This window comes from Chelon labrosus (assembly GCF_963514085.1).
Source record: "Chelon labrosus genome assembly, chromosome: 4".
Lineage (NCBI taxonomy): Eukaryota > Metazoa > Chordata > Actinopteri > Mugiliformes > Mugilidae > Chelon > Chelon labrosus.
In genome coordinates this window covers 19,926,108-19,951,535 of record NC_140340.1, presented here as the reverse complement: position 1 = coordinate 19,951,535, position 25,428 = coordinate 19,926,108, and the positions used below count along the sequence as shown (strand labels likewise).

The following is a 25,428-nucleotide window of genomic DNA, read 5'->3' as shown; positions in this document are numbered from 1 at the left end:
CACACAATAGAAGTGTGTCTGCTCTAACAAAGCCTCAGGACCCGTTCTCAGGCAGGGAAAGGACAGAAGGCCACTTCACAGATAAACCATCTGGTTTGGCTGTAACTCACCACGAGACACACAGAGGGAGAAAATAAAACCTCAACAACCTAAATGTTAGAAAACATTATTGAAAAATTACCCAAAAGCTATAATAATAGTTTAATGTTATATTTTTATTTGTAGAATGAATTAAACAGTGAAAACAAGAGCACTAAGAGTGAATAGCTGTTTAGAGACATTCATTTTCAGGAATTAAAACTTGTTTTTCAGTGCAAGTCAGAAACCTGCCCATGCTACATATGTATAAATTCCTGTCACGTATCAGTAGTGTGGCATATTTTAAATTATTTTTAGTTTTAGATTAGTGATATATTAAATCATCTGTGCTGTGTCTCCACATGGTCAGTGTCCAGGTCTGAGCATCACAGTGGGAAATAAAATTTTCCCGTGTCCACTTCAGCAAAAACATTTTCCCAGTGACCTTTCTGATGTGTGGCACCCAGATAAAGCATCCCACCTGTTCTCCTTGACAGCCATTAAGTTCAGCCCATTGTCTGGAGCTCTGAGGCTCCTGATTGGCCAAACAGCATAAAGAACGCAGGACGAGCAGCATAAATACAGAGCAGAGACGCAGATGTAAACAGAGACATCGGCTGAACCTTTGCAAGCAACTCCAGATCTTCCCAGCAAAAGAAACCAACCTCGACATGGCTCTCTATGCGGACCTCGCTCTTCAGGACAGCGTGAAGGAGCAGCTCTTTAGGTGAGCTAAAGTTACTTCTTCCTCACTGTGAACTGTATGTCTTTGCTAAGTACTTTTTTACTGAAATGATGAACACGTTAATAAAAGTTGTGACTTTGTTTCTCTCAGGTGTAAACTTCACATGCTGGAGAGGAAATGCAGCATCGGAGTGGAGAAGCTGAAGGCTCTGATTGGGGAGCACCTGCAGAACGGGATCCCAGTTTCAGACATCCTGGAGAAAACAAAGTGCTTCCTCACCTTGAGAAAAGCCCTGCTGTCGCACAACGGCTACTCCAAGTACTCAAGGGACATTTTACGCCTTTTTCCAGACGCAGAGGAAGATTTGTCTCCATTGTGCTTTTAAGGGAGCCGGACACAAAATCACCAGAACTGGATTAAAACTACTGCAATTTTATGAGCAGTGGACTACAGGTTTTGGTGACAAGTGCGTGAAATGCATTATATGCATTAGGACAAGGAGTTCCTCAGAGACTGATGAGACTTGTTAGTCACATTTAAACATTTTACAAAGGACCTTTATTTAAAGGTTATGAGAAGGTTTCATTCTCACTTCAAGTAGCCAGATGATTCAAAAGTGAAGAAGTTATTGTCTGTGCAGACGACTATAGTGTCTTACACTGAGCTGCTATTTGTGGGATTTATGATTCCACTGGTTGTAATTTTTGCAGTCTTCAAGCACAGTCTTTTAACTATGCAATATTTGAGTTACTGATGTTCAAATATTTTTATACGTTTTAAAATGGATTTTATTCTGCCATTAGAGTTTTGACAGTTTAACTGGAGTGAACATTTAAAGCCAAACAGGGCAATGGTTACCGATCGCTCCTGTGAATATCCATTATAGGCTAACATTGTGTGATTGCACTTTGTATCTTACTGCCTTGCTTCAAGGTGTAGTGTATAATTATATCCTTAAAAGCCAACCTTTCTTCTGAAAAGGGATCCATCGTTGTTTTGTGTATGCCATGTATGCATATTTTGTTTTATTCATCAGCTTTATTTTTATTCATCCAAAGTGGATTTTAATCTGTTTTTGTGTTGTCGCATATTTCAAGAAAATAAATATCTGAAGATTAATTTTATTGGCGTGTGACTTTATTCATTATTGTGCTATTATTATTGTTAGGGTTACAGTCAGATGGGCAATCATTTTCTGCAGAAGCTATTAACCCTTTCCACTCTGGGGCATCTTCTATCAGGAACAGGCTATATTTATTATTAAAACAATCTGCAGGGATAAAAATGAATGAAGCATCTGTTGTCTTTGTGAAGATTTATCCAGGGCATGGTATATCTAAAGCAAAGGCAAACAGAGTCTGTAGCGCCTTCATGTCTGTACTGCCATTTGGTGGTGACAGGTCTTCAAGAAAACTGAAACAAGTCTAGTTGCCTTTTACTTTTGATTAGACTGTAGTCTTTTAGTTGTTTTTCAGATGTGGCCAGGTGATGGTGACATGAAGGCTACTTGTATTTCAAAATTCCCGCCAGTGTCTCTCTTGAATAGAGCTTAATATTTTTCAGTTGGGCTTGGAATGTTTTTCTCTGATGGAAGTTAGTTTTATTTAAAGGAATTGTGTTTTTATTCCAGCTCTCTTTAGATTTTAAATTCCTTGAACAGAAGCATTGCAAGCACTATATACAAGTGACAAATTAAAGGAAAAATCTGCACAATAGACAGCAATATAACACATAATCTGTAAGTGCAAGTGTAAACATGCTGCTTGTGGATGTGAAATTATCTGAATAATTAACCGCTCCATCCGCTCCGTTTTGGAGTGATGCATTAGACAGAGCTGGCCACTACCGTCATCCAGACATAAAATATGGGAATTATGTTTTGAACAAATGGCCTTCATCCCACCAGCAGAGTCTGCTGCTGCTGTTCTGCAGGCTGATCAGGCCCAGCATATTACTGAGATACAGTATGCTGTTTCTCCTGCTTATTTCTCATCCAGTTTTATGCAACACCACATTTTGCATTGATTGACACCGGACATAAGATGACAGCAGAAGGATTGAACAAGACTCTCTCTGATGCTCTGTGGCACCGTCCATCACGGTTTTGTGTCATCTAATTTATAAGTTGGCGTCAGTGAACGACTTGGATCAGTATTCTGCAAGTATATCCTGATATCGTTGCAGATATTATTCCCACATAAAAAAAACAACAACATGTAGATAAATGCAGCAGTGGAAGATAATAGACGCTAGACAAGCAAAGTATGTTGTTTTTTGTGATTGTTTTAATGCGCATCACTTGGCTTGAAGAGATACATTCATTTGGAGACATTTTAAAAATAACAAATCCTTCATTGAAGGCATAGGTGCTGTCACTCACAGAGTTATAAAGCAACACATTGGTCTTTAAATTCATCTGCTGAGAAATGCAGAGAGAAAACATCCATATCGTATGTGAATATCACATAAAAATCTTAAACATGTTCAACACGAATAAATGTGCCTCCTAGATGGAGTAAAATGTATACACACCATGTTCAGTGTTTTCACACTGGGGAACATAACGTCTACTTCACATAGTAAAACAGAATCAGAAATAAGAGGACTGTAAATATCACAGAAACACAGAATCTGACCTTTACAAAAGGCAGTCTGAATGAAGCACTATTGTAATGTAGGCAATGACTCTTCAAAATGAGGTGACCACTAACATGCATCTAAGTACAGGTACTTATATATGAGAGAGTTTTACTTCCAAGCATCACTTTTATACAAGTCCTTGGGTGTCTACCACGGCCTCCAGAGGGAACTGTTGACTGGACTCTTGTCTTTGGTGATGCTGGTCTGGACTGTGGAGCTCAGAGGAGAGAAGTCAGACTCTGTCAGGTTTTTCTCAGAGGAAGACTGCAGCTTGTTGATGTGGTTCATCAGTCTTCTCTGGGTCTGAGTGGTCACCTCCTCCTTGGACAGGAAGTGCACCACCTGTTGGACACACCTGGAGTAGCCCTGATCAACAGAGTCCACAGCTTGATGCTGCTGCTGCAGTCGTCTCAGGAAGTAAACTGTCATCTCCAGGATGTCTGCTTTCTCCAGCTTGGAGTCTGGCTGCTGTTTGAGGAACTCTGGACCCAGGAGAGACTTGAGCTGCTCAATGCTGCTGTTAATTCGCTCTCTGCGTAACTTCTCCACCAGAGGCTTTCTGAGCTGCAGGAAGAAGAAGAAAGACATTAATCAACTTGTTCTACAGTTTAGAGTTAGTGTTACATAAGCATATATAAAGAAACATTTTCAAGTGTTGTCAGATATTCAATTTACCTTGTGCGTTGGAATGAGATGAGAGTTGGTCATTGCTGCAGTGATTGTAGGAGCCATGTCTGGATCCGTGTGTTGTAGAGGTCTCTGTAGAGAGAATCTGATCTCTGCTGCTTCGTTCCTCCTATTTATACTCCCACATTACCATATGAATGTGTGGGTCTTGGTCTGGCATGAGTTTCTCACAGTCTCGACCAATCAGAGAGCTCAGGAAGACAATAAAGGATGAGAGACGCTGAATGGTGGTGTTATTGCCTTAGGGATAATAGTTAGATCTCAGGGGAACAGGTGGAGGACTGGGGTGGGTGGGATGGAGGGAGACTCACAGAGCTCTGTGTGAATCTGGGAAAGTAGTGACCCTGTAGAGAGAGCAGATCAATGACTTTGACTGAGCACACACTTAGCATCTCATCACACACGTGGGGGTAATAACATTCCTGATGTAATGTATGAGTGAAATATAGAATAAAAACTCAATGGAATGTTTTTATGTGTGTGCAAGCATATACTGAGTTAGGATATACCATATACTAGGATATGCAACAATAATAAATTAAACTGATAATTTAATTAGATGTTTCATTTGATAAAAGTTAAGTATTTTATAAAAATATAGTTTCACCAAAATCCAACAATTTTTCAAAACATTACTAAAAGTTGTTAGAGTGCGATGTTTCTTCATAGGACTTTCACTTTATATTACATTGTACATATACAACAATCACTTAAAATGACTCTGCAGAAAAGTTTTCCTCTTGCTTGGTCAGTTATTTTGTATTGAGGCGATGATAATGCTAAACTTTAAGATAGTAATATTATCCTGAATACAACAGAAACTTTTAAAAAAGACTTTTTAAAAAGACACTATTTTGTTATCAGCAGCTGGATAAAAAGGCTTGGTCATCTCTTAAATAAAGCTTGACTGCAGCTATTACAAATCATTTTTTAACTTAAAGTCCATAGATCTATAGCACAATGACCAATTCAGGAACGGGACTCCCTTTCATCCTCCCGTCAAAATAAACCGCCTGGAATGCAGGGGGACACTCTGGATCTAAAAGGGGGGAAAAGGGCTTTTTAATGTCCATTAATCCTTCGCATGTCTGCATTCCCCACAGCGGTTTTACAAAAGCCTGGTAATGCCGAGTCTTGATGACAGGAATTTCCATTGAGAGGCAGTGAGACAAAACGCGTAAACTGACTCTATAATTAATGTGATGTGCAACCAGACACACTTCTTTTGTTCTTGAAAGCAGTGAATGGACGGAGTGTGGGAAACCAGAGAAAACTCACTCACAGAGCCCCTGAGGGACAATAGAGACAGACCAGACAAAGACGGCTGTGAAGGGGGGAAGGAATTCTTTACTACTGAATTTTAAATGTTTACATTATTTACTCACTAAACTTGAGAATATTTTTTTTTTATCAGAGCTCTTAGTGATAATGTTGATTGGAATGGAATGAATGGAACGAATTCAATTGCATTTCAATTAAAAAACAATTCTAAAAGCGGATGGTTTCATTTATTTAGCACATTGTTTATACTGTAGATGCCATCTTTTTTAAAATGTGAAAAATGTTTTAAACCAAAATGTAAGGCCTTAATACCTTAAAATAACTAGGCAAACTATTGCATTTTCAACTTATCAAAGGGGCAGGAAAAAGTCATTATCAATGCATTTGTCGACAACCACAAACATAAAGGCACCCAGAACCAGACAGAGTACGCTTTAACGTTGCCTTATTGATTTTTTTTTCTTTTGGAATTGCACAAAATCTGGATCAATCACACATACATGACAATAATGCTTTGTTAAACACTGACAAATATATAAACTATGCATAAAGTGTGCGTTAAATCAATAATTGCAAATGAGAAAAAGGGGAATAATCTTTGTTTGAGCTGACAATGGAAATGAATGTAACAATTATAGTAATATAAACAATTTCTGTGGAAAGAAAAGCCAATTAAAATGTCTTCATATCAGCCCTCAGGAACCATATTGTGCTACATGAAACATACATTAATTGTATATGCACTGCATGATGCTAAACATGGGCTGGGTTTGGGGAATTTAAATTGTTCTGCACCCAAAAATTTTTTCGTTGATTGCTCGTTAAGTTGCATCCCCCAGTCAAAATATTTGTGTTTATTTGTCTTATTCTCTTAGCTTAATTGAGGAGAGGGCCTAAACAACAAAAATCACCCTCAGGGCAGAGCTGGGAGCTGCTTGTGTGTGGGGATGAATTAGCATTTAACAAGGCACATGTCCATTGTTGAGTGGGAGCTCAGTCAATGGACAGAGTGTGGGAAAGCAGCGAGAGGGAGAGTCACAGTTCAGTGTGATTAGCATCCTCAGCCCCACCAGCACCTGACTATTCTCCAAGGGGAGTTGGCACACTTCAGAGGAAGACCTTTTTTTCACTTCTTATTCTTTTTCTGCTTTTTTTTTTTCTCTCTGTCTCTGTTAGGTGCCAACTCTGTAACTCTTGCCAGCTCCATTTCCACTCCTTGTAACAGGGTCATTATTTTAGTCAAACCTTTTTTATTTATCCCACTGATGGATGCCAAACTGTCAGGGCCCTTATAAAAAGGGTTGTATAGACTTTTGTCTTGCCCAGTGTTTTAACATGCAGATACTTTAGTACGAACATTGCTGCTTTCAAGAAAAGTTATTTTTGTGAAATTTGTTGGACTAAAAAGGAATCTCGTGTTCTGAGAACAATTAACCATTCACCCAACCTTCCATTCAAATCCCTTTCACTTCTGAACATTTAAAGACACTTAACCCACTGGTGAATAACAATAATATTCAAAGAGACTTTTTTTTAGCTTCAAACCTCTTAGAAAACTCAGCCGTAGCCTTTCATTACTTCCAGATGTTTACTACCGTCAGGTTATGTCTTCTCAATGACACAGAGCCAATACTCATTCAAACTCCCATTGTGTTGCATTGATCACAGCTCACACGATTCAGTATGGGAAACCCCAACTAACTCTCAACTCACTGGAACAACCTGTCACAAGACAGAGGACACATCTGTTTCATCTAGACGACTGTCACGTGAGATGAGTGAGATTCTGTTACTCAGCCAATGTCTTATTCTTAGCACCTAACAGAGACGAAGAAATGTAAGAAAAGTTTAAATGTAAAGCTGACATTTAAATCATGAGATTTCAATATTAAAACCTCACACTTGTACTGACAGCAAAAAATGCAACACTACGCTCTTCTTGTTAGTCTTCCACGTGTGTGATAAGATGATGAACGTGTGCTCTGTCAGAGTCATTGATCCCAGATCTGCTCTCTCCACAGGGTCACCACTTTCCCAGATCCACACAGAGCTCTGTCAGTTTCTCTCCATCTCTTCCCAGTCATCCACCTGTTCCCCTGAGACCTAACTATTGTCCCTCAAGCAGCATAAAAGCATTCAGCATGCTGCCCCTCCACATGCCTCATTGTCTCGCCAAGCTCTCTGATTGGTCGAGACTGTGAGAAACTTCAGTCAGTTCAAGACCCACACATTCATATGGAGATGTGGGAGTATAAATAGGAGGGATGAAGCCAGCAGAGATCAGATTCTCTCTACAGAGACCTCTACAACACAAAGATCCAGACATGGCACCTACAATCACTGCAGCAATGACCAACTCTCAGGAACATCTCACTCTGACCCACAAGGTAAATTGAGGATTCATAGAGGCTCAAACATCATTCATGAAGCTTTGTACTTGTTGATACCAACTCTACACTTCAGAACAAGTTGATTAATGACTTTCTTTTTCTTCCTGCAGCTCAGAAAGCCTCTGGTGGAGAAGTTACGCAGAGAGCGAATTAACAGCAGCATTGAGCAGCTCAAGTCTCTCCTGGGTCCAGAGTTCCTCAAACAGCAGCCAGACTCCAAGATGGAGAAAGCAGACATCCTGGAGATGACAGTTTACTTCCTGAGACGACTGCAGCAGCATCAAGCTGTGGACTCTGTTGATCAGGGCTACTCCAGGTGTGTCCAACAGGTGGTGCACTTCCTGTCCAAGGGGGAGGTGAACACTCAGTCCCAGAGAAGACTGATGAACCACTTAAACAAGCTACAGTCTTCCTCCGAGAAGAACCTGAGAGAGCCTGACTTCTCTCCTCTGAGCTCCACAGTCCAGACCAGCATCACCAAAGACAAGAGTCCAGTCAACAGCTCTCTCTGGAGGCCGTGGTAGACACCTACAGACTGGAGTTATGACAGCAGAAACTGAAAAGACCATATTGGTCAAAAGTTATTATCAGACATATTATTCTGAATTTGAGAAATATATGCTAAAATATGTTTTCCCTTCATTTTGAAAGTTTATTTGTCATTGCAGTGAGCATATTTTATTCAATGAATAACACAGCAGGCCTTAATGATTAATCAGTATGATCAAAAATAGACCATTATTGGTTGCATGATCACACCTGCCTCAAATCCTATGAGACAGGAGTTGTCCAATGTTAACTACTTTCTGGTAGTTTTTTTTCCCCTCTATGCATATTTGTCTGATGCAGACATACTGTATGTATTGTTTTCAGTTGTGAAAGATTATTGACCCATGTTGGGTCTTACAGTCATCTGTTCTATAATCAACATGTTTTGTTGAATCAACAGTATAAATGCATGAAAGGGTGACATTATTTTCTCTCAGTGTAAGAGAGTAAGTTCACTTTGTTTAGTTTGTACTAAACGATTCTCTGTCTTTCATGAAGATGCTGAAGTGATTCACTCTACTCTGTTTGAGTACACTGTCTTGGATTACAAGATTTCTCTGTGATGTATCATCACTTCTGATGCCTCTGTGGACGAACACAAGCATCATATGTCTCATTTATTCTTTTTGAATAAAAAAATCAGCTGAATCTTTAACTCATTCATTTCATTCTTTTCAGTGACAACAATGATCAAACTTATAACTGTAGCAGGGCTGCAGAGGTGATAGTATTGATTAGGCTACTCACCTGAATTTCATTCATTTGTAAGGTGGCCTATATTGTCTTGATCTTTCAGTCTGTACTCAACATAAACTGCAGCTTTCATTGAGGACACTTTCAGGCGAGGCTGACCACTACCCTCTAGTGGTTGGTTCATACTGTTATAGACATGAGAATAGCTGCATTGTCTCTTCAATGTACAGTAGTTGTAAAACACAGACGACTATTGTTATCAGCGTCAAGGTTGGTAAAATGAGCTTTTCTCATGCCGTCTGAAAATATTTATACAGTGTATAGTATATCAGTATGCTCTACCTTCTCGTTCAAGCAACAATATTATCACTGGGTGAGTTACTCAAGACATTAGACTGCACAGTTTCATCATCAGAATCACTCTACACATATTGCGCACTATTGGATAGAAAACCTAACATGTTTTGTAATTTTTCTAAACTTTGGGATCCTCACTAGAATTTAAAAATAATAATAGGCAAAATGTGGGTGCACATCATATGCTTATTCTGACTAACCCACCTATAAATCACTTTGTTTTTAGGGTTTAACTTTTAAAAACTGATTCCACTGTTTATAATAATTATAATCTACAGTTGAGAAAAGGGTAACTGTCACTTTATTGTTGAATTATTATATTTCAGAAGACAAATAAGTGGTCCTTTGAGTTTTATTTTCTATTTCAACAAGTTTTACTTAATGTGCAACTCTGCAACACTGATAATAAATTAAGAGATTCTCTGAGAAATCTGATCCAGAAACCACTATTGTGTTATATACCTGACACTTTGTATATTCTTGCATACACCAGTTACACCTGCATAAGTTTTTTTTTTTTGTAATGTTTAAATTAATTCAGTGTTTTACAGTGCATATAACCATTACTTGTACGATGATATAAGCCTACATTCAGATGCTACACAAATGAACACAAATAAAGATTCTCTGTTTTTTTTCACCCCAGAAACTTTATTCTCAACAGATGCCAAATACAAATGTCAAAAAAGTGTCAAACATAACAATAAAATATACATACCAGGAGTCAGCTTTTACATTTTTGACTGTTCAAATAAAATCTATTACACTATAAGAATCTGTTTTGTATGGGTGCCATTTTTTGTTTAGATTGTTAATCACAAAATATAACATCGCATACATTAATAAAGCACATTTGATTCAATTTTTAACAATAAAGGTTTGCATGGTCGTCCAAAAGAAAGTGAACATGTCTGTTCCTTCTCTGGTCCTTCTTAACCGTTTACAAGTCGACGTGGGCTCCTCACACTGTGCGTGAATGCTGATTGGCTGTTGAGGTGTTACGCACGCACGTCACGCACGCAGCGTCAAATCATCGCCGACCATGGCGGAATGTGGTCGAGTTGACAGCAACACAACTGGTCACACCATGGATAAAAGCATTACTCTTCCGCCCGACGAAATATTCCGCAATTTGGAGAACGCAAAGCGCTTCGCAATAGACATAGGTACCCGTTACAAAAGTTTTCTCTGCTTCTTCGGTCGTTTTTATTTCGCACGGACGTGGCTAATCTCGTGTGCCGCAGCCTAATACTCAACAACGCATGACTTTAAGAAAAAGTAAACAACACAGCGCTACCGTTAGCCGTTTAAAAGCGTGTTTAATGTTAGTTTATGTGACTGCGAGACTGTTTACGCTGATGTCGGAAGTCTTATGAGCTTTCGGGATTATTTATTTTATCTCATTAAGCTGATGCGTGCCCGACGTAACCTGGCCAACTTTGACAAGTGCAGCAACCTTGGCGTTAGCCGCGAGCTACCTGGTGTCGAGATTCAGTTGTTTGTTTGGTCGTTTAAAGGCTCGATCTTAATCCTATCTGTGTTTGTTTAGCTTCTGCTGCCCAATGGGGCTCTTGTCGGACAACATCAATGCTGTTCTGCTTTAACAGGTGGATCTCTGACCAAGCTTGCCTACTACTCAACTGTGCAACACAAAGTGGCCAAAGTGCGATCTTTCGACCACTCTGCAAAGGTACGTGAATCCCAAGCAGCTCCTTTCAGGTGCAGACACTGAGGTTATACTCTACAGCAGCAGATGTCAACAGTTGGGCTGAATGAAGCGTTTTTCTTCTGTGTTTCCATCGCATCTGACTTCCAGGAGGCATCCAGTGACAAGCTGTATGAAATATCAGTGCAGGAGGAGGTCACTGCACGTCTGCACTTCATCAAGTTTGAAAATGCCTATATTGAAACGTGCTTGGACTTCATCAAAGACCATCTGGTCAACACAGAAACGAAAGTTATCAAAGCCACGGGTGGAGGGGCGCACAAGTTTAAAGATCTGATCGAGAGGAAACTGGGACTTAAGTGAGTATACAACCCAAATGTTCAGCCTTCAAAGACGTTAGCTATCATTCAGCTTTTTGACTGTAGAGGCTGCACGTATGAACGGAAAGGGAGATCAGATTCTGGCATTTTATGGATGACTGAACTGGATTAAACAATAGCTGTGCCCTTACTGTAAGTGATTCACACACAAAGCAATATCCTGTTCACTTCCTGTGAAACAGTACCCTGAAGCACCAGATGGTTTGTTACACAGAACCAACAGAGAAACGGTTAGGAAAAGGACACACTGTGGATCTTAAGAGTGCCCATCATCACTGCTAGTATTTCCTCACAGGGAGCTCATTGGTCAGAACCTCTGGATCAGCTACACACACCTAGCTTCAAGGACTGTTATGTGTTCTCACAAACCTTTTGGAAACTCAACAATCCAATTGCCTGACAGTGTAAGTCAAAGAGGAAATTGCAGTATAGGTTTGATGTTTATTGAAAAATAGACCCAGACCTTATGAAGACTGATTTACAAGCTTGACGGCTTTGACAGACACTTTAATGGCTAACCAAACACGTGAAGACAAAATGATTTTCCAAGTTGCAGATGATTTTGTCCCTGCGACACTGAGAACAGTATACAGTACAAGGAGGTTTTTCTTTAGGTCTTTCTGTTAATTCAGCTACGAAGAAGGGGAATTAAATCATAAGATCAGCTGTTGTTTGTTTGCATTTATATTCCCTCTGTGTAGCTCTTAACTCACATGTCTACAGACAACTAATCTGTCTTGAAAAGGGTAAATGCCTTGTGACATTGTAAAAAGGTGATTGTGCACAATTGTAGATTTATTCGATAGACTAGTGATATAGTGATAAAACTGTTATCTTTCCGCCTTGGCTGTATTTCCCATTTGGCTGACTCAACCTTACGGCCTGTCTGTGTGTTGCATTGTGGCAGAGTGGACAAAGAGGATGAGATGACCTGTCTCATCAAGGGATGTAATTTCGTGCTGAGGAACATACCCCACGAGGCCTTCGTGTATGCTAAGCATGCTGACTCAGAGTTCCGCTTTCAGACAACAAATCCAGACATCTTCCCTTACCTGCTTGTAAACATCGGCTCCGGGGTGTCAATAGTTAAGGTAATAATGGACAATCAATGCTTCTAATAGTTTAAATTACTGATTAATCAAAAGGCTTTGCAGGGCTAGGGGTTGTTTCAAATGAATTGAAACAAACTGAATTTACCTACATGCCTCATTGGTCAGGAATTCTCAGCAGCAGTTTCTTAGTTCAAAGTGGCTTTGTTGATTATTTCTCTTATATTTCTATTAGCATAAATGCATGCCACTGTATAAAGGAACATATGTGAAATTTAGGCAGAGGTATTGAAGAAAAATGTGAACACTTACGCCTTTACAAGTTCCATCCTGTACGCTTTATTTACATATTTACAGCTCGGTTGGCAGAGTAACATACCATAACATGTTAAGAGGATGTTAATGGTTTCACTTTAAAAACTCCCAGCGTCTATATCAGTGTTACAACTTGTTGACAGCCAGTAATGTAGACTAATGACACATGTTCTCACCTCTTTAAATCTATATTTTCTGTCACCAAAAAAATCTAACATTAGCTCTACAAATAGGGTTGCACTTTTGTGTGTAGCTAGGTGGTGTAAAGGCCATTCTCTTTTTATATATACAGTAATACAAGTTATGGTTTGTCTGTAATAAATGTGAAATCACTTTTTTGACTAGCAGATGTTCAGATTCAAATATATCTCATAACTGACATCTTTCACTTTCCAGATGACTTGAATTTATAGAAACTGTGCTCTTTACGTGATTCACACTCTAAGCAATATTATTTTTGTCGTCAACAGGTTGAATCAGAGGACAAATTTGAGCGAATTGGTGGAAGCTCAATAGGTGGAGGGACGTTCTGGGGACTTGGAGCCTTGCTCACCAAAACAAAGGTGTCTTAAGTGACTTTTATTGCCAGTCACTCGTTACAGACCAGCTTCTCAGTGCAGTGTTTTGTTCCCTTAAGCCCCTTGAACTTTATCCTTTTTCCTCCTCCAGAGATTTGATGAGTTGCTACAGTTGGCATCAAAAGGGCAGCACGCCAGTGTTGATATGCTCGTCAAAGATATCTACGGTGGATCTTACGGGTGTTTGGGCTTGACTGGCAATCTTATTGCGAGCAGTTTTGGGAAGTCGGCTACTGCTGACAAAGGTGACCCATGGGTACAATGATTTCATGGAGCTGACCCGTACATCCTGTCATATTTCTTGTCTGATATCAGCAGTTCATATAGTTAATTTTAAAATCTATGTATTTCTAGTATCAAACACTTGACTTGAAAAGTGGCTGTAAAACGTGAGTGGCTTGCTACTTACTTCTTTACTTGCTCTGAAGTGCTGCAGTTGAGGAAAGCTTTGATTCATAGAGGGTGAAATGTATTCCAGTGGTGACCCAGTTTTTAAAATGTAAAGGTTCAGAATTCTCAGTCCACTCAAATCCACTTTTCTGCTCAAAAATATCCTTTGAAACTGCTGCTTTCTTGATGCGTGGAAACATACACTTCCATTTTAATCATCCCACATCACATCACCAATGGAAAGTATTATGTTCTCTAACGTTTGTCAAGTTTGTATCTACTTCTGACTACAAACTTGATTCCCACAACAAAGTATAGATAAACTTAAATGATATTAGATAGTCAGATCCACATTTCTGTTGTGTTTGTGCTTTCACACAGGATTAGTATGTGCTCATGACCTTTCACCCAGTGGTGCAAGTGTAACTGTTGGGAAATAAAGTGATGGTGCTATTCCAGATGGTCTATGCAGGCGTATGGGTGCAAAGTAGTAGTTTAGGCATGTGACCTCCTTTGTTCTTTTCTGAATTGTAGAGTTTTCTAAAGAAGACATGGCCAAGAGTTTACTCCATATGATCAGCAACGACATCGGGCAGCTGGCCTGTCTGTATGCCAAACTCCACAACCTGTCCAGAGTGTACTTCGGAGGCTTCTTCATCAGAGGACACCCTGTGACCATGCACACCATTACCTACAGCATTAACTTCTTCACCAAGGCAAGCTGGCTTCCCTTACTGACAAAGAAAATAAACTCTACAAGAGTTCCTCACTGTTATTTCCTTATCTCTATCAGTATAGCCGTGAACTTGATAACGTGTCACCCACAACCCAGATTTTAATTTTTTTTTTTTTGTTGTTGTTCTAGGGTGAAGTTCAGGCTCTGTTTCTGAGACATGAAGGATATCTTGGAGCTATTGGAGCATTTCTTAAAGGAGCAGAGGAAGACAGTAAGAAACAAAAAAAATACAGCAAACACTTTCTGTTTGGCTTCTCTTTAGTCACCAAAAAAAGACACAAGATAACCTGATAATAACATAAAATTAAAAACCCAAAGGTAAATGCAGAACATAAGTGGGCAGTGAATAAGGTCAGCATTGTGTAAAATAAATGTAGCAGCTTTTTAATTAAAAGTAGAAGCTCAAGCTCACATTTTCTTTCCCTGTCCTGGGGACATGAAACCAACTCAACTGCTGAACTTTTACTACATTTAATAATGTAGTTGGAGGTGTGGATAGCAGCGCAGTCATGTGAGAAAAGTGTGAAAAACACAGGGCTCAGCACACGGCCCTATGGGTTACCTGTATTTATTTCAGGGTGGTGGAGGTCTGCCTCCCCACTCTGACATGCCGTCAGCAAGTCCATGAACCATGAGCACAGCCAGGAACGCAAGGGGTTCAGTTTGCTGTGCAATTTATGAGTGAGGACTGTATTAAATGGAGAGCTAGAGTTGACAAATAGCATCCTCATCATCTAAGTGTGAAGTGTAGAGGACTGTGCCTTCCTCTGTGGAGCAGTTCGCCCAATAGATAAATTGCTGGTTAGTCAGATCTGATGGAATAATGTGGTTTCCACACATGTAATGCATTATGTCTGACTCAAACATGAAGAGTAAACTTAAACTTGTTGTACTGCAGGACGCAGATTCCTGCATGAAGTTCTCACTGTCATCAGATATGAATAAAATCCCTGAAGTTCAGTTCTGAAACCAGTATCCCCAGTAAGACCAGAGGAATGTAAATGACAAAATGTCAAGGTATTACTAATGACAAAAAAGCTGTCTAACAAGGCAGCAGAATTTTTTAAACGGTCGCCTGGACTAGTGAAAAAATGCTCACTAATGCAAATGTTGTGTCATAAATATGTCATAACTGCATTTTCCTCTGCTCTAGATCCAAACCAGTACAGCTGGGGTGAGAATTACGCAGGAAGCTCAGGCCTGATGAGCGTTTCCCCAGATATGAATCCCATGCAACGTGCTCGTAGTGGAACGGTGAGTCTGCAGCATAGCGTGGTCAGATCTGAAGGCCTGAAGCTCCGCCATACGCCACAAGATGGCACTTTAACCCTCACGCCCTGTTTGCTCTCTTTGATTTTTATTCCTCCCATCTTCTTCCAGCAATTTTTTACATTTGAGCTTTGATTAAAGGTTTTAAGTTTTGATCTCCTAGATAGATACACCATCATTTTACTCGCTTAATCCATGCGATCATACAAAGACATCCATTACCTCTTTGCAGTCTGATAATCTTTCTTTTCATTTCCTCTCCACCCATTCATCTCTCTGCTTAACTGTGTCCTTCAGTTTCCCGTAAGTATCTGCACTTGCTTCACCCGAGTGACACATTGCCTCTGCTCACTGTGACTTGCTGTGTTAGCTCTTAACACTCGGTGTCAGTTAGGAATGATAGGCATTCACTTGTGCATTTACTTAGACAAGATAGTTTCTTTTTATCTTCGCTTTGAGTGCTGCTGTTTTCTTCCACACCAAATCATTGTGTTGGTTTAGATCATATGATGGTTGGAAATTATGTTTTTGATCAGTAGCTACATGCGGATCCATTGGTGTGATATTTTGAGGATGTAGACCTCAGTGAAATATCAGGTGCTGCTGCTAACCTGCAACTCTATATGCTCTTGAGTCACTTCCTACAACAGACAATCCTGACTCCATCACCCAGCTTTCCTTCTCTAGTTTTTAATAGTGCAATCTGGAAACTTCAGACACACAACTGCAAATGAAACATTAGCACATCTTTGCTCTTCTCTCCACACAAGCACTCTCTCTTTATAAAGATAGTATGTCCTTTGAAAGGAGCTGACTTCCTCTAATGGAGTATTGATTGTGTGACCAGTTAATGAATCCTCTGACTCCCCCTGGCTTTTACTATTAAATCCTGATTTAAACTTCATCTTTGTTTCTTCTTTACTGCGTCTCGGCTTTCTTGTTGTAGTTAAATTAAAAAAAAAACTAACATGAATGAAAACTGACACGGCGTTGCTAAAAAAAGGGAAGTATTCAGTAGAAGCTGTCTGAGTTTACAGACAAGACTGACAGCGTGAATCCTTTCTGTCTCTGTGTAGTTTGACATGTTGGAGATGGACCGTCTGGAGAGGCAGCTGGTGAATCTGCCTCTGCTGCAAGACGCTTCCTCTTACATCCCTGACACCGTGGACCTCACAGAGGACGCTCCGGCTCGTGAATACTGGCTCTACTGCTTTGAAGAGGCCCTAGACGGGGTAGGGTGGCACAGTAGCGTCAGTAGGGCAGTCGACAGTGCATTCACAAAATGTGGTAAATGTCAGTAGCTTGTTATAAGAGAAGGAAAGAAAGTGATCAGCAAGGTTTAAATTCTGAATAACTACATCCTCTTCTATAGCAATGTAATATTATAACTTTTTTTTATTTTGCATTTGCAGCACCAATAGTGAATGTGTAGCAATGTTACTCAGTTTTTGCCTTGCTTATCGTTTCGAGTAGACCTGGACTTCATTGTTAGTCCATTACACCATGTTTAGTTCTTTTTTTTTTTTTAGGCTGATGTTAAAAGTTGTTTCCATAGCTACCATTGCATCAACTTTAACCAGAGTATTTTTCAAATGCTGGTGCGGCATTCATGTGTTTGACAAATCAACATACACTGATGTCACTAAAGGTTCCTCTTGTGCTCACCTCAAGTCAGCTATGGTCCTGTTCAGACCTGGTATTAACATTTGTCTTGACTGATTTGATCGCTGAAGGCCAGCGGCCACTTGACAAATGTGTTCGCTTGCCTTACAATCTGTGATCGTGGCTGACCACGGTTCTTGTTTCCTGGAGCAGGTGGTTAAAAGAGCTGTAGCGAGCCAACCTGACATGCCGGAGGCTGTCGCGCGAGCTGAGAAGTTCCGTCAGAAATACAGACACAAGCTTCAGACCCTCCGCAACCAACCATTGTAAGGACAGCTCTTGGTTTTGCATGCATCTGTGTGGCCAACATGTTGCTTTTAGTCTAAACTAAAACTCTCCTTCTCATTGTCTGCATTAGTGTCATGTCTTCGCTTTAACTGCTTATGTGCTTTGTTAATGAAAAAGAGAAACCTCAGTGTTAATTCTGTTTCAGCTTCAACAAATGGGGTGCACTCCTTAGTCTGTGTGAGTTGTATTAGATGATAATTTAGCAGAATAATGGGCGTGTAAACCTTTTAAAATTTAAAACAATCCCACATGTCAGTTTGTCAGAAAGCTGGAAAATATTTAAAAAAAAAAATAAAAAATCTGTTTAACATTTTCTCTTTCCAAAAATCCCAAAACAAGAATTAACCGTGAAAAGAGCATTTGCGTTTTATCACCCCCATCCCTATTGTTTGTATGTGTTTCTCTCTGGCTAACGTAGAGTGCTTCTCTTCTCACCTAGTGCTTATGGATCCCTCACTGTCAGAAGTCTGTTAGACACGAGGGAACACTGTTTAAACGAGTTCAACTTTCCTGATCCCTACTCTAAGGTCTGAGTGAAATCTATCAAACCTGTTGTTTTCATTTTGTGTTCTTTTCATGTGCTACGTAGCTGGTTTGGCCATCACTGATCCATTTTGTGACAGTCTCATGGTTTGTACTCCACCTGCTAAATTTAGGCAATACATGGGTTATAGACATACTCGTGTTGTTAAATCATAGTCTCATCTTTAAAAACTTCTAAATTGGACAAGCTCCCCTGTCTTTTTTTTTTTTTTTAGTTTCAACCGGTGTCATATTTCTGTTGTGTTTCAGATTAAACAGAGGGAGAATGACGTTGCTCTTAAGTACTACCAGAAGGCAGTGCAGTCCTTGGAGGAACTGAGCTGGGAGGAGAGACAGTTTGCCCTGGTCAGGGGCGTCTTGGCTGGGAATGTCTTCGACTGGGGAGCCAAGGCCGTGTCAGAGTCAGTGAAGTCAATGGTTTTTTATTCTGTGTGAGCAGCCTGGTGAATGGGTTCCTTGGTTCTGCCTGATTGTGGGCGCTGTGAGAGAGTCTGGTTGTATACTGTATTGCTGGGAGCTTTTCACTGCCTTGTTTTGATGTATTAAACTAACCTAACTTTAGGAATTTACAACATACTAGTTGGGTAAAGAGACTGAATATGATTAATATAATTGGCCCAATTTGCACTTTATTTGTCCTGATCATGTTGTTAACTGTGCAAACACATGATTAAAGTACATTTAAGGGTTGGCAGCACCTTTTCATATTTGCAGGCTGATAAAGCCAAACATTAAAGTCAACGTTTGGAATGTCTTGTTTTTCTTTGGCATACTATGACTAATATGAACCTGTCTTGTGTGTTTTGTTCTTCACATATGCAGCGTCCTGGAATCTGACCCCGAGTTTGGGTTTGAGGAAGCTAAACGGCAGCTGGAAGGTATCCAGATATTTCTCTGTCTGTCAGCAATGCAGGCGTATTGTGAGCTGCTCATTAACAGAGCAGCAGCTTCAGTGCTCCATCTGTGTTTACTTAAGATGCATTCAGGCACGTTATAGACTGTAGGTCAACTATGTTTCGGTAACACTAAGAGCCCAACACGTAAACATAAAATAGAGGAAGACAGGCAGAATAAAAGGACATTTGGGGTCATATTTATGTCCATATAATTCACCGTTCTGTAGTGTGTTTAATCATTTTAAGACCCATATGGGATGTATGACAGAAAAATGTTACTTTAACGCTTCTTGTGAACTTTAAGCTTGTTTCCTGAGCAATATACGTATTTACTGCTGTCGTAAAAGCCCTTGATACACTGACAAATATTGGACCTGCTTGTTATTGTATATTTTGAATAATAACATGACAATCATTACGTTTTTGTGTTTTTTAATGACTTGAACTTAGTTTGTTTTTTCCTCTCAGAGCGACCATGGCTTGTAGATTCCTATGACCAGTGGCTCGAAAGAGTAAAGGTAAGACTCTTTCTGCTGCATAATAACATGGGAGGTTAGCACAGAGAAGCCTCGAAAGAAAAAGAGATAAATACCTCTTGTAAACACATCACCAAATCAGATTAAGAATCCAGTCAACAGGAAAATATTAGCTCCTAATAACCATGCAAACACTTGATCCAGTGTTTGGAATAAATACATTCACTCTGTTTGTCCCTCATGGCCCACATCATCATGAGTTTCCAAGAAGGACAGAAGCATGGAGGTAGCAAAACAAGTTGTTCCATCACGTGTTTGAAAAGATGAACTAACCCAGAATCCATGTGGACGGCAATACTGAAAACGTGTCTCCATCTTAGTCAACTTCTTCTGTTGAATTAAGTTTCTGTTCTGTTTGGTGTTTTGGGGCATGTAAACATATACAGTTGCAAGAAAAAGTATGTGAACCCTTTGGGATTACTTGGATTTCTGCATAAATAGGCCATAAAATGATCTGATCTTCAGGTCACAACAATAGACACACAGTCTGCTCAAACTAATACCGCACAAAATTATATGTTTTCATGTTTTTATTGAACACAACATGTAAACATTCACAGTGCAGGGTGGAAAAAGTATGTGAACCTTTGGATTTAATAACTGGTTGACCCTCCTTTGGCAGCAATTACCTCAGTCAAATGTTTCCTGTAGTTGCAGATCAGACCTGCACAACGGTCAGGAGGAATTTTGGACCATTCCTCTTTACAAAACTGTTTCAGTTCAGTCATATTTTTGGGATGTCTGGTGTGAATCGCTCTCTTGAGGTCATGCCACAGCATCTCAGTCGGGTTGAGGTGAGGTCTCTGAAGTAAATCTGTTGATTTACTTCTATGCTTTGGGTCGTTGTCCTGTTGCATCACCCATCCTCTGTTGAGCTTCATTTGGCGGGGAGATGGTGTTAAGTTTTCCTGCAAAATGTCTTGATAAACTTGGGAATTCATTTTTCCGTCAATGACAGCAATGCATACTAGATTTCTGTAAGTCTTTAGCTGACACTCTAGGATTCTTCTTCACCTCGTTGAGCATTCTGCGCTGTGCTCTTGCAGTCATCTTTACAGGGCGGCCGCGCCCAGGGAGTGTGGCAACAGTGCAGAACAGTCTGTCTTACCATGGACACATGAACGTCAAGGCTTCTAGAGATACTTTTATAACCCTTACCAGCTTCGTGCAAATCAACAATTCTTGATCGTAGTTCCTCTGAGAGCTCTTTTGTGCGACGTTCACATCAGGCAGTGCTTCTGAGAACAGCAAACTCAAAACCGGTGTGTGCAGCTTTAACCAACACCTCCAATCTCATCACATTGATTGGACTCCAGGTTGGCTGAATCCTGGCTCGGATTAGCTCTTGGAGAATAGCCTAGGAGTTCACATACTTTTTCCACCCTGCACTGTGAATGTTTACATGTTGTGTTCAATAAAAACATGAAAACATATAATTTTTTTGTGCGGTATTAGTTTACACAGACTGTGTTTGTCTATTATTGTGACTTAGATGAAGATCAGAACACACTTTATGACCTATTAATGCAGATATCCAAGTAATCCCAAAGGGTTCACATACTTATTCTTGCAACTGTATATCTTATCAGATCATATTATTTAGCGTCTGTGTAAACAGTTGAACTTTATTCAGAGTTGTTTTAATCATGCTGAAGAAAAATTGTGCAAACGTAGCCACTGTCGGCATCAGACACAACCGTGTTTTGTTTAGCACACAGCGTCATCTTTCGCATGTAGTGTTTCTGTGTTGTGTGCTTTTTATGATTAATGCTTCAATACAACCCATCCTGGTTTTCTCTTGCAGGGTCCTCCTCATAAGTGTGCCTTGTTTTTCGTAGATAATAGTGGAGTAGACATCATTCTAGGGGTGATGCCTTTTGTCAGAGAGCTTCTCTCTCGAGGAACAGAGGTATGGAGCTAACAACATGATCACAAAAATGCTCCTCTCAGGTAAAATGCTGGCTAAACTGTGCCGTGTGTCTAACTTTTAGGTGGTGTTGGCCAGCAACTCTGGTCCAGCTTTAAACGACGTAACGAATGGTGAGCTGCAGATATTGACAGAAAGAATCGCTGCTATGGATCCTGTGATTCAGTGAGTGGTTTTAAACGTGACTTAATATTGACAGGACAAACTGATGAAGGCTTGAAGATTGAGTTTGTTTTAGTTCAGTTTCATTGTCATTTTGATGCATGATGTTGATACAATGACGTGCTGTAGAACAGACGAGGGCAAAACAATAAAAAGGTGCAGAGACCTGAATGACTGGAGATTAAAACATTACACAATTTTAGATGGAGAAGTCTTATATTATCAGCAGCAGTAAAGCTTGTTAGCAGATCATTTGAAACTCATTTGAAAATAAGGTGCAACAGCAAGTTTTTTGTCAGTAATAATGTACAGAAATAAGTGTTCATGTGGTCTGTTTGTTGTCATGTAGGGCTGGCCTGAGTGAGGACAGGTTAACGTTGGTCCAGAGTGGTTCCAGCTCTCCTTGTCTGGACCTAAGGTTTGTTGTTGTCAATTGTAATTGCATTTATTTATTAAGTTTTCACTTTACACCCCTTCTCTTACTTGACTGTTGACTGTATAGAAAGATGTCAGTAACAGGATTACTAAAGAGCGGTTAAAGTTAGGGTTAGGGTTTATAGAAAGCTGCAGCAGGTGGGTGACCGCTGTTAGTTCACCCGACTCATTCAATGCAACCCCATCCTTCGTTATGCTTAACTTTAAGGCTTTATACAATTTAAGCAGGTGAGGTTCATAAATATTCACCTCTCCCTACACAGTAGGAGATTAGTTATAAAGACCAAGCAGAAAACATGTTTATTTCTGCTGTAGAGTTAGACATTTTAACGTGGAGGTGTATGGGAGTTGTGTTTATGTATACGCGTCCTTGTCTGTACTTGTGTTCTTGTGGACTTGAAAAAACATCATCAGTCGCTGCCTAAGTACTGTTTCAATTGAAAGTATGCATCTGACCAGGTATCGCCTAAATGCCCAGATATGTTCTTGGCCCACGCTTTTTATCGAGGATGCATCTGGAGGAAACTTGTGTGGACTTGTTTCAGCTAGATATCCCAAAATGCATTTCGCTGGTGTCATCAATTACACTACTGTTCCAATTACAGCCCTAGCGACTGTAGTTCAGACGCAAACTTGTCAAGTCAGACCTACCTCGAATGCATGCCTGAAGAATTAATACAATTGCTAATTAAAGAACTGCAGTTGTTGCCAATCCCAGCTTTAATTTTCTGCTAGGAATGCCCACACAGTGAAGGGCTGACCAGCACATGCACGACTTCATGTCCATCAATATTATTTACACATTGCACAGACCTTCACCTAAGCAAAGACTGATTGCATCCTAGTTTTGAGGAGCTGAAGTGTCTGTGTAAGTGATGAGCTTAATCAAATCTTAGGATCAGAAGTAACAATAATACAACTCTATCTTCATCATTCTTTATTCTTTGAATGCAGTGCATCCCCTAGAAAGATGGTGTTACCTTCAGGACATTAAAGGCCTGAAGGTAAAAATGAACCCCCATCTCCAAGCAAGAAACCAGCTAACACAGAGTCAAGCTATATTAATGAGTCAAAGCTAAATGTGATTATCAAGCTGAGCAGGGGTTATTTATCACTGCAGGATTGTAACGTTTTATTCTGCGACTTTGTCGTTCTCCAGCCGACTGGACAAAGTGCTGGCAGGGGTGGTGCGGGAGCGCCAAACCGACCTGGTGATCATCGAGGGAATGGGCCGAGCCATTCACACCAACTACTACGCCATGCTCAGCTGCGAGAGCCTCAAGATGGCCGTCATCAAAAACTCGTGGCTGGCCGACCGGCTGGGAGGAAAGCTCTTCAGCGTGGTGTTCAAGTACGAGGTACCACACGGGAAACCCTGCTAGGAATCTGGAGCGTTGACGCCCTCATGAGCGCGACAAAGCCGGGACAGAACGCAAGAAGTCGAGCAGCTAGGGAACGGTTAAGTTGGAGCTCCGAATGTAAAGATCGTATACTGCCACTGAGTGAATGAATGATTGTAAAGCTGACTGTTAAGTTTGGCAGTGTTGTTTTTTTTAAGGGTGATCATTAATAGGGAGACTTTTATTTCAATACATTATAGATTTTACTGTTGATTTCATGAGGGTTAGGGTGTTCGATCTGGAAAGAGGAAGAGTGGCTGGAGGTTAGACTTTTTACAGACAGTAAAGTGTATTTAATGTGCCTTAAGGCTGATGGAAGCATCATACACTCAGTTTGTTTTTAATTCCAGGCTACAAAACTACACAAATGCCATAGACTAGCAGGTATCCACAGATTTGTTGTTTTTCATTACTGCCAGCCTATGAACTGAGATTAAGAAATGAATCATTGTCACTGTCACTTGCTGTTAAAGTGGAAGTTGGGAGAAGCAGCACTTTATCACATCTATTAAACGAAAAAAAAATTAGCTCGTGTTCCTCCACAAGGTGGCAGTATTCTACTGTGATGATTTTAAAAAGTAATATTTAACTCAGATCTTTCCCAAGGTGCTTGGTGTCAGAACTAACACTGCATACTTCAGGTTAAATAAGCTTCACATGGAAACTAATGTCTCTTAGTTGGCCGTGGCATGAGTCCATGCATTCACTATAATTAACTGGCATGTACAAACACACACTGTAATCCAACCTTGACTCAAAAATGCATTTGTTTGAAGGCAATAATACTGAAGCAGCTCGTTGTAACGAACATCAAACACTGTGTTATTGTGAAGTGGCTGTATCGGTAACTTCATCATAAATATCCAAATTCAAGGCAAGATCAGATTTGCTCTGCTTTGGTTTGAAAGCATCTCCCAAAGTTACAGCTGCTTGATTGTCGACTTGCAATATTGTATTTTTCATGTGTACATATGTGTGAAATACAACTGCGTGTATATATTTACAGTATATATATCTGAAATTCAATTGCATCAGTTCAGTTAAGCACACCAAGCACAATCTTGTGTGTTATTCTCCTGACAATCAATTTTAATTAAATGGTGAAAACCTTTAGCGTTTTATGCGTGCGTGTTCCTTTGTCAGAAGAGTTTTCAGCTGAGCTGAGAAATAAGGGGAGTCGAGAGTTGCCCCATATTAAAAAACCGAACTTGCCCCCGGCGCTATAAAAGCTCGACACCCTGGTATGTGGTGGCTGATTCCTGCTGGGGAGCTGCGAGCTGATAATGCATGAGGAGGCCTGGCAGGGGGTCCTCCTGCTTTTCCTCTCGCTCGTCACTCTGACTGCCAAAACACTCACACACACACGCACCAGTTCTGCAGCCCGCCCTGGTGGATTTAGTGACATCTGTTTATACCCGAAGATCTGCTGTGGGTTTCTGACTTCATATTTTACAGTGTGCACAGATTTGATGGTGCTCTCACGGATGGATTGTGAGTCGGTGAGCTCCTCATCCCTCCCGCAAAGGACCAAGACATCCACATTAAAAGTAGGGGGATCAAACCCCAAAGCTGACTCTACTGATACAGTCTTGTCGTTGGAGTGACAATAATGATCACCTCACATAATGAACATTTATTTCCGCTGATAACTGTTTAAACATGCACGTGATTAGGTGATTAACAGAGAGAAAGAAGCGTCTTGTGGTTCGCCTTTTATTATTTGGCTGTAATCGAATTAAAATCAGGAGTAGACCATTAATAATACGTTCATTTCATAATGCAGGACATGTTTCTATCCTTTAGTACGTTTATTTACTGCTATTAACAATAAAAATG

General features: G+C 40.2%; 3 protein-coding genes across 3 annotated transcripts; 2 read left to right on the top strand and 1 right to left on the bottom strand.

Moving 5' to 3' along the window:
• Positions 1-3,215: 3,215 nt before the first annotated feature.
• LOC311486369 (transcription factor HES-5-like) lies at positions 3,216-4,381 on the bottom strand. Its single transcript, XM_084542182.1, has 2 exons — positions 4,079-4,381; positions 3,216-3,967 (listed from the first exon to the last, which is right to left on the bottom strand). The coding sequence occupies exons 1-2, from the start codon at positions 4,133-4,135 to the stop codon at positions 3,551-3,553; spliced, it is 474 nt and encodes a 157-aa protein (XP_084398308.1). The 5' UTR covers positions 4,136-4,381; the 3' UTR covers positions 3,216-3,550.
• A 2,919-nt stretch (positions 4,382-7,300) lies between these two features.
• LOC311487395 (transcription factor HES-5-like) lies at positions 7,301-9,617 on the top strand. Its single transcript, XM_084543652.1, has 2 exons — positions 7,301-7,758; positions 7,872-9,617. The coding sequence occupies exons 1-2, from the start codon at positions 7,636-7,638 to the stop codon at positions 8,283-8,285; spliced, it is 537 nt and encodes a 178-aa protein (XP_084399778.1). The 5' UTR covers positions 7,301-7,635; the 3' UTR covers positions 8,286-9,617.
• A 708-nt stretch (positions 9,618-10,325) lies between these two features.
• pank4 (pantothenate kinase 4 (inactive)) lies at positions 10,326-24,705 on the top strand. The gene is made up of 19 exons (XM_084542121.1): positions 10,326-10,526; positions 10,968-11,050; positions 11,177-11,385; positions 12,314-12,497; positions 13,241-13,333; positions 13,440-13,593; positions 14,273-14,454; positions 14,604-14,685; positions 15,628-15,728; positions 16,820-16,975; positions 17,559-17,671; positions 18,133-18,220; positions 18,486-18,637; positions 19,059-19,114; positions 19,601-19,650; positions 21,473-21,577; positions 21,660-21,760; positions 22,107-22,175; positions 23,352-24,705. Exons 1-19 carry the CDS (start codon positions 10,403-10,405, stop codon positions 23,572-23,574), a joined length of 2,325 nt encoding a protein of 774 aa, XP_084398247.1. The 5' UTR covers positions 10,326-10,402; the 3' UTR covers positions 23,575-24,705.
• The last annotated feature ends 723 nt before the right edge of the window (positions 24,706-25,428 follow it).

Coding starts and splice junctions, on each gene's coding strand:
- pank4 (XM_084542121.1), top strand. CDS start 10,403: ATGGCGGAATGTGGTCGAGTTGACAGCAACACAACTGGTCACACCATG. Junction 11,051..11,176: donor CTTTCGACCACTCTGCAAAG/GTACGTGAATCC, acceptor TCTGACTTCCAG/GAGGCATCCAGTGACAAGCT. Junction 17,672..18,132: donor ACCCTCCGCAACCAACCATT/GTAAGGACAGCT, acceptor CTTCTCACCTAG/TGCTTATGGATCCCTCACTG.
- LOC311486369 (XM_084542182.1), bottom strand. CDS start 4,135: ATGGCTCCTACAATCACTGCAGCAATGACCAACTCTCATCTCATTCCA. Junction 3,968..4,078: donor ATCTCATTCCAACGCACAAG/GTAAATTGAATA, acceptor TTCTTCCTGCAG/CTCAGAAAGCCTCTGGTGGA.
- LOC311487395 (XM_084543652.1), top strand. CDS start 7,636: ATGAAGCCAGCAGAGATCAGATTCTCTCTACAGAGACCTCTACAACAC. Junction 7,759..7,871: donor ATCTCACTCTGACCCACAAG/GTAAATTGAGGA, acceptor TTCTTCCTGCAG/CTCAGAAAGCCTCTGGTGGA.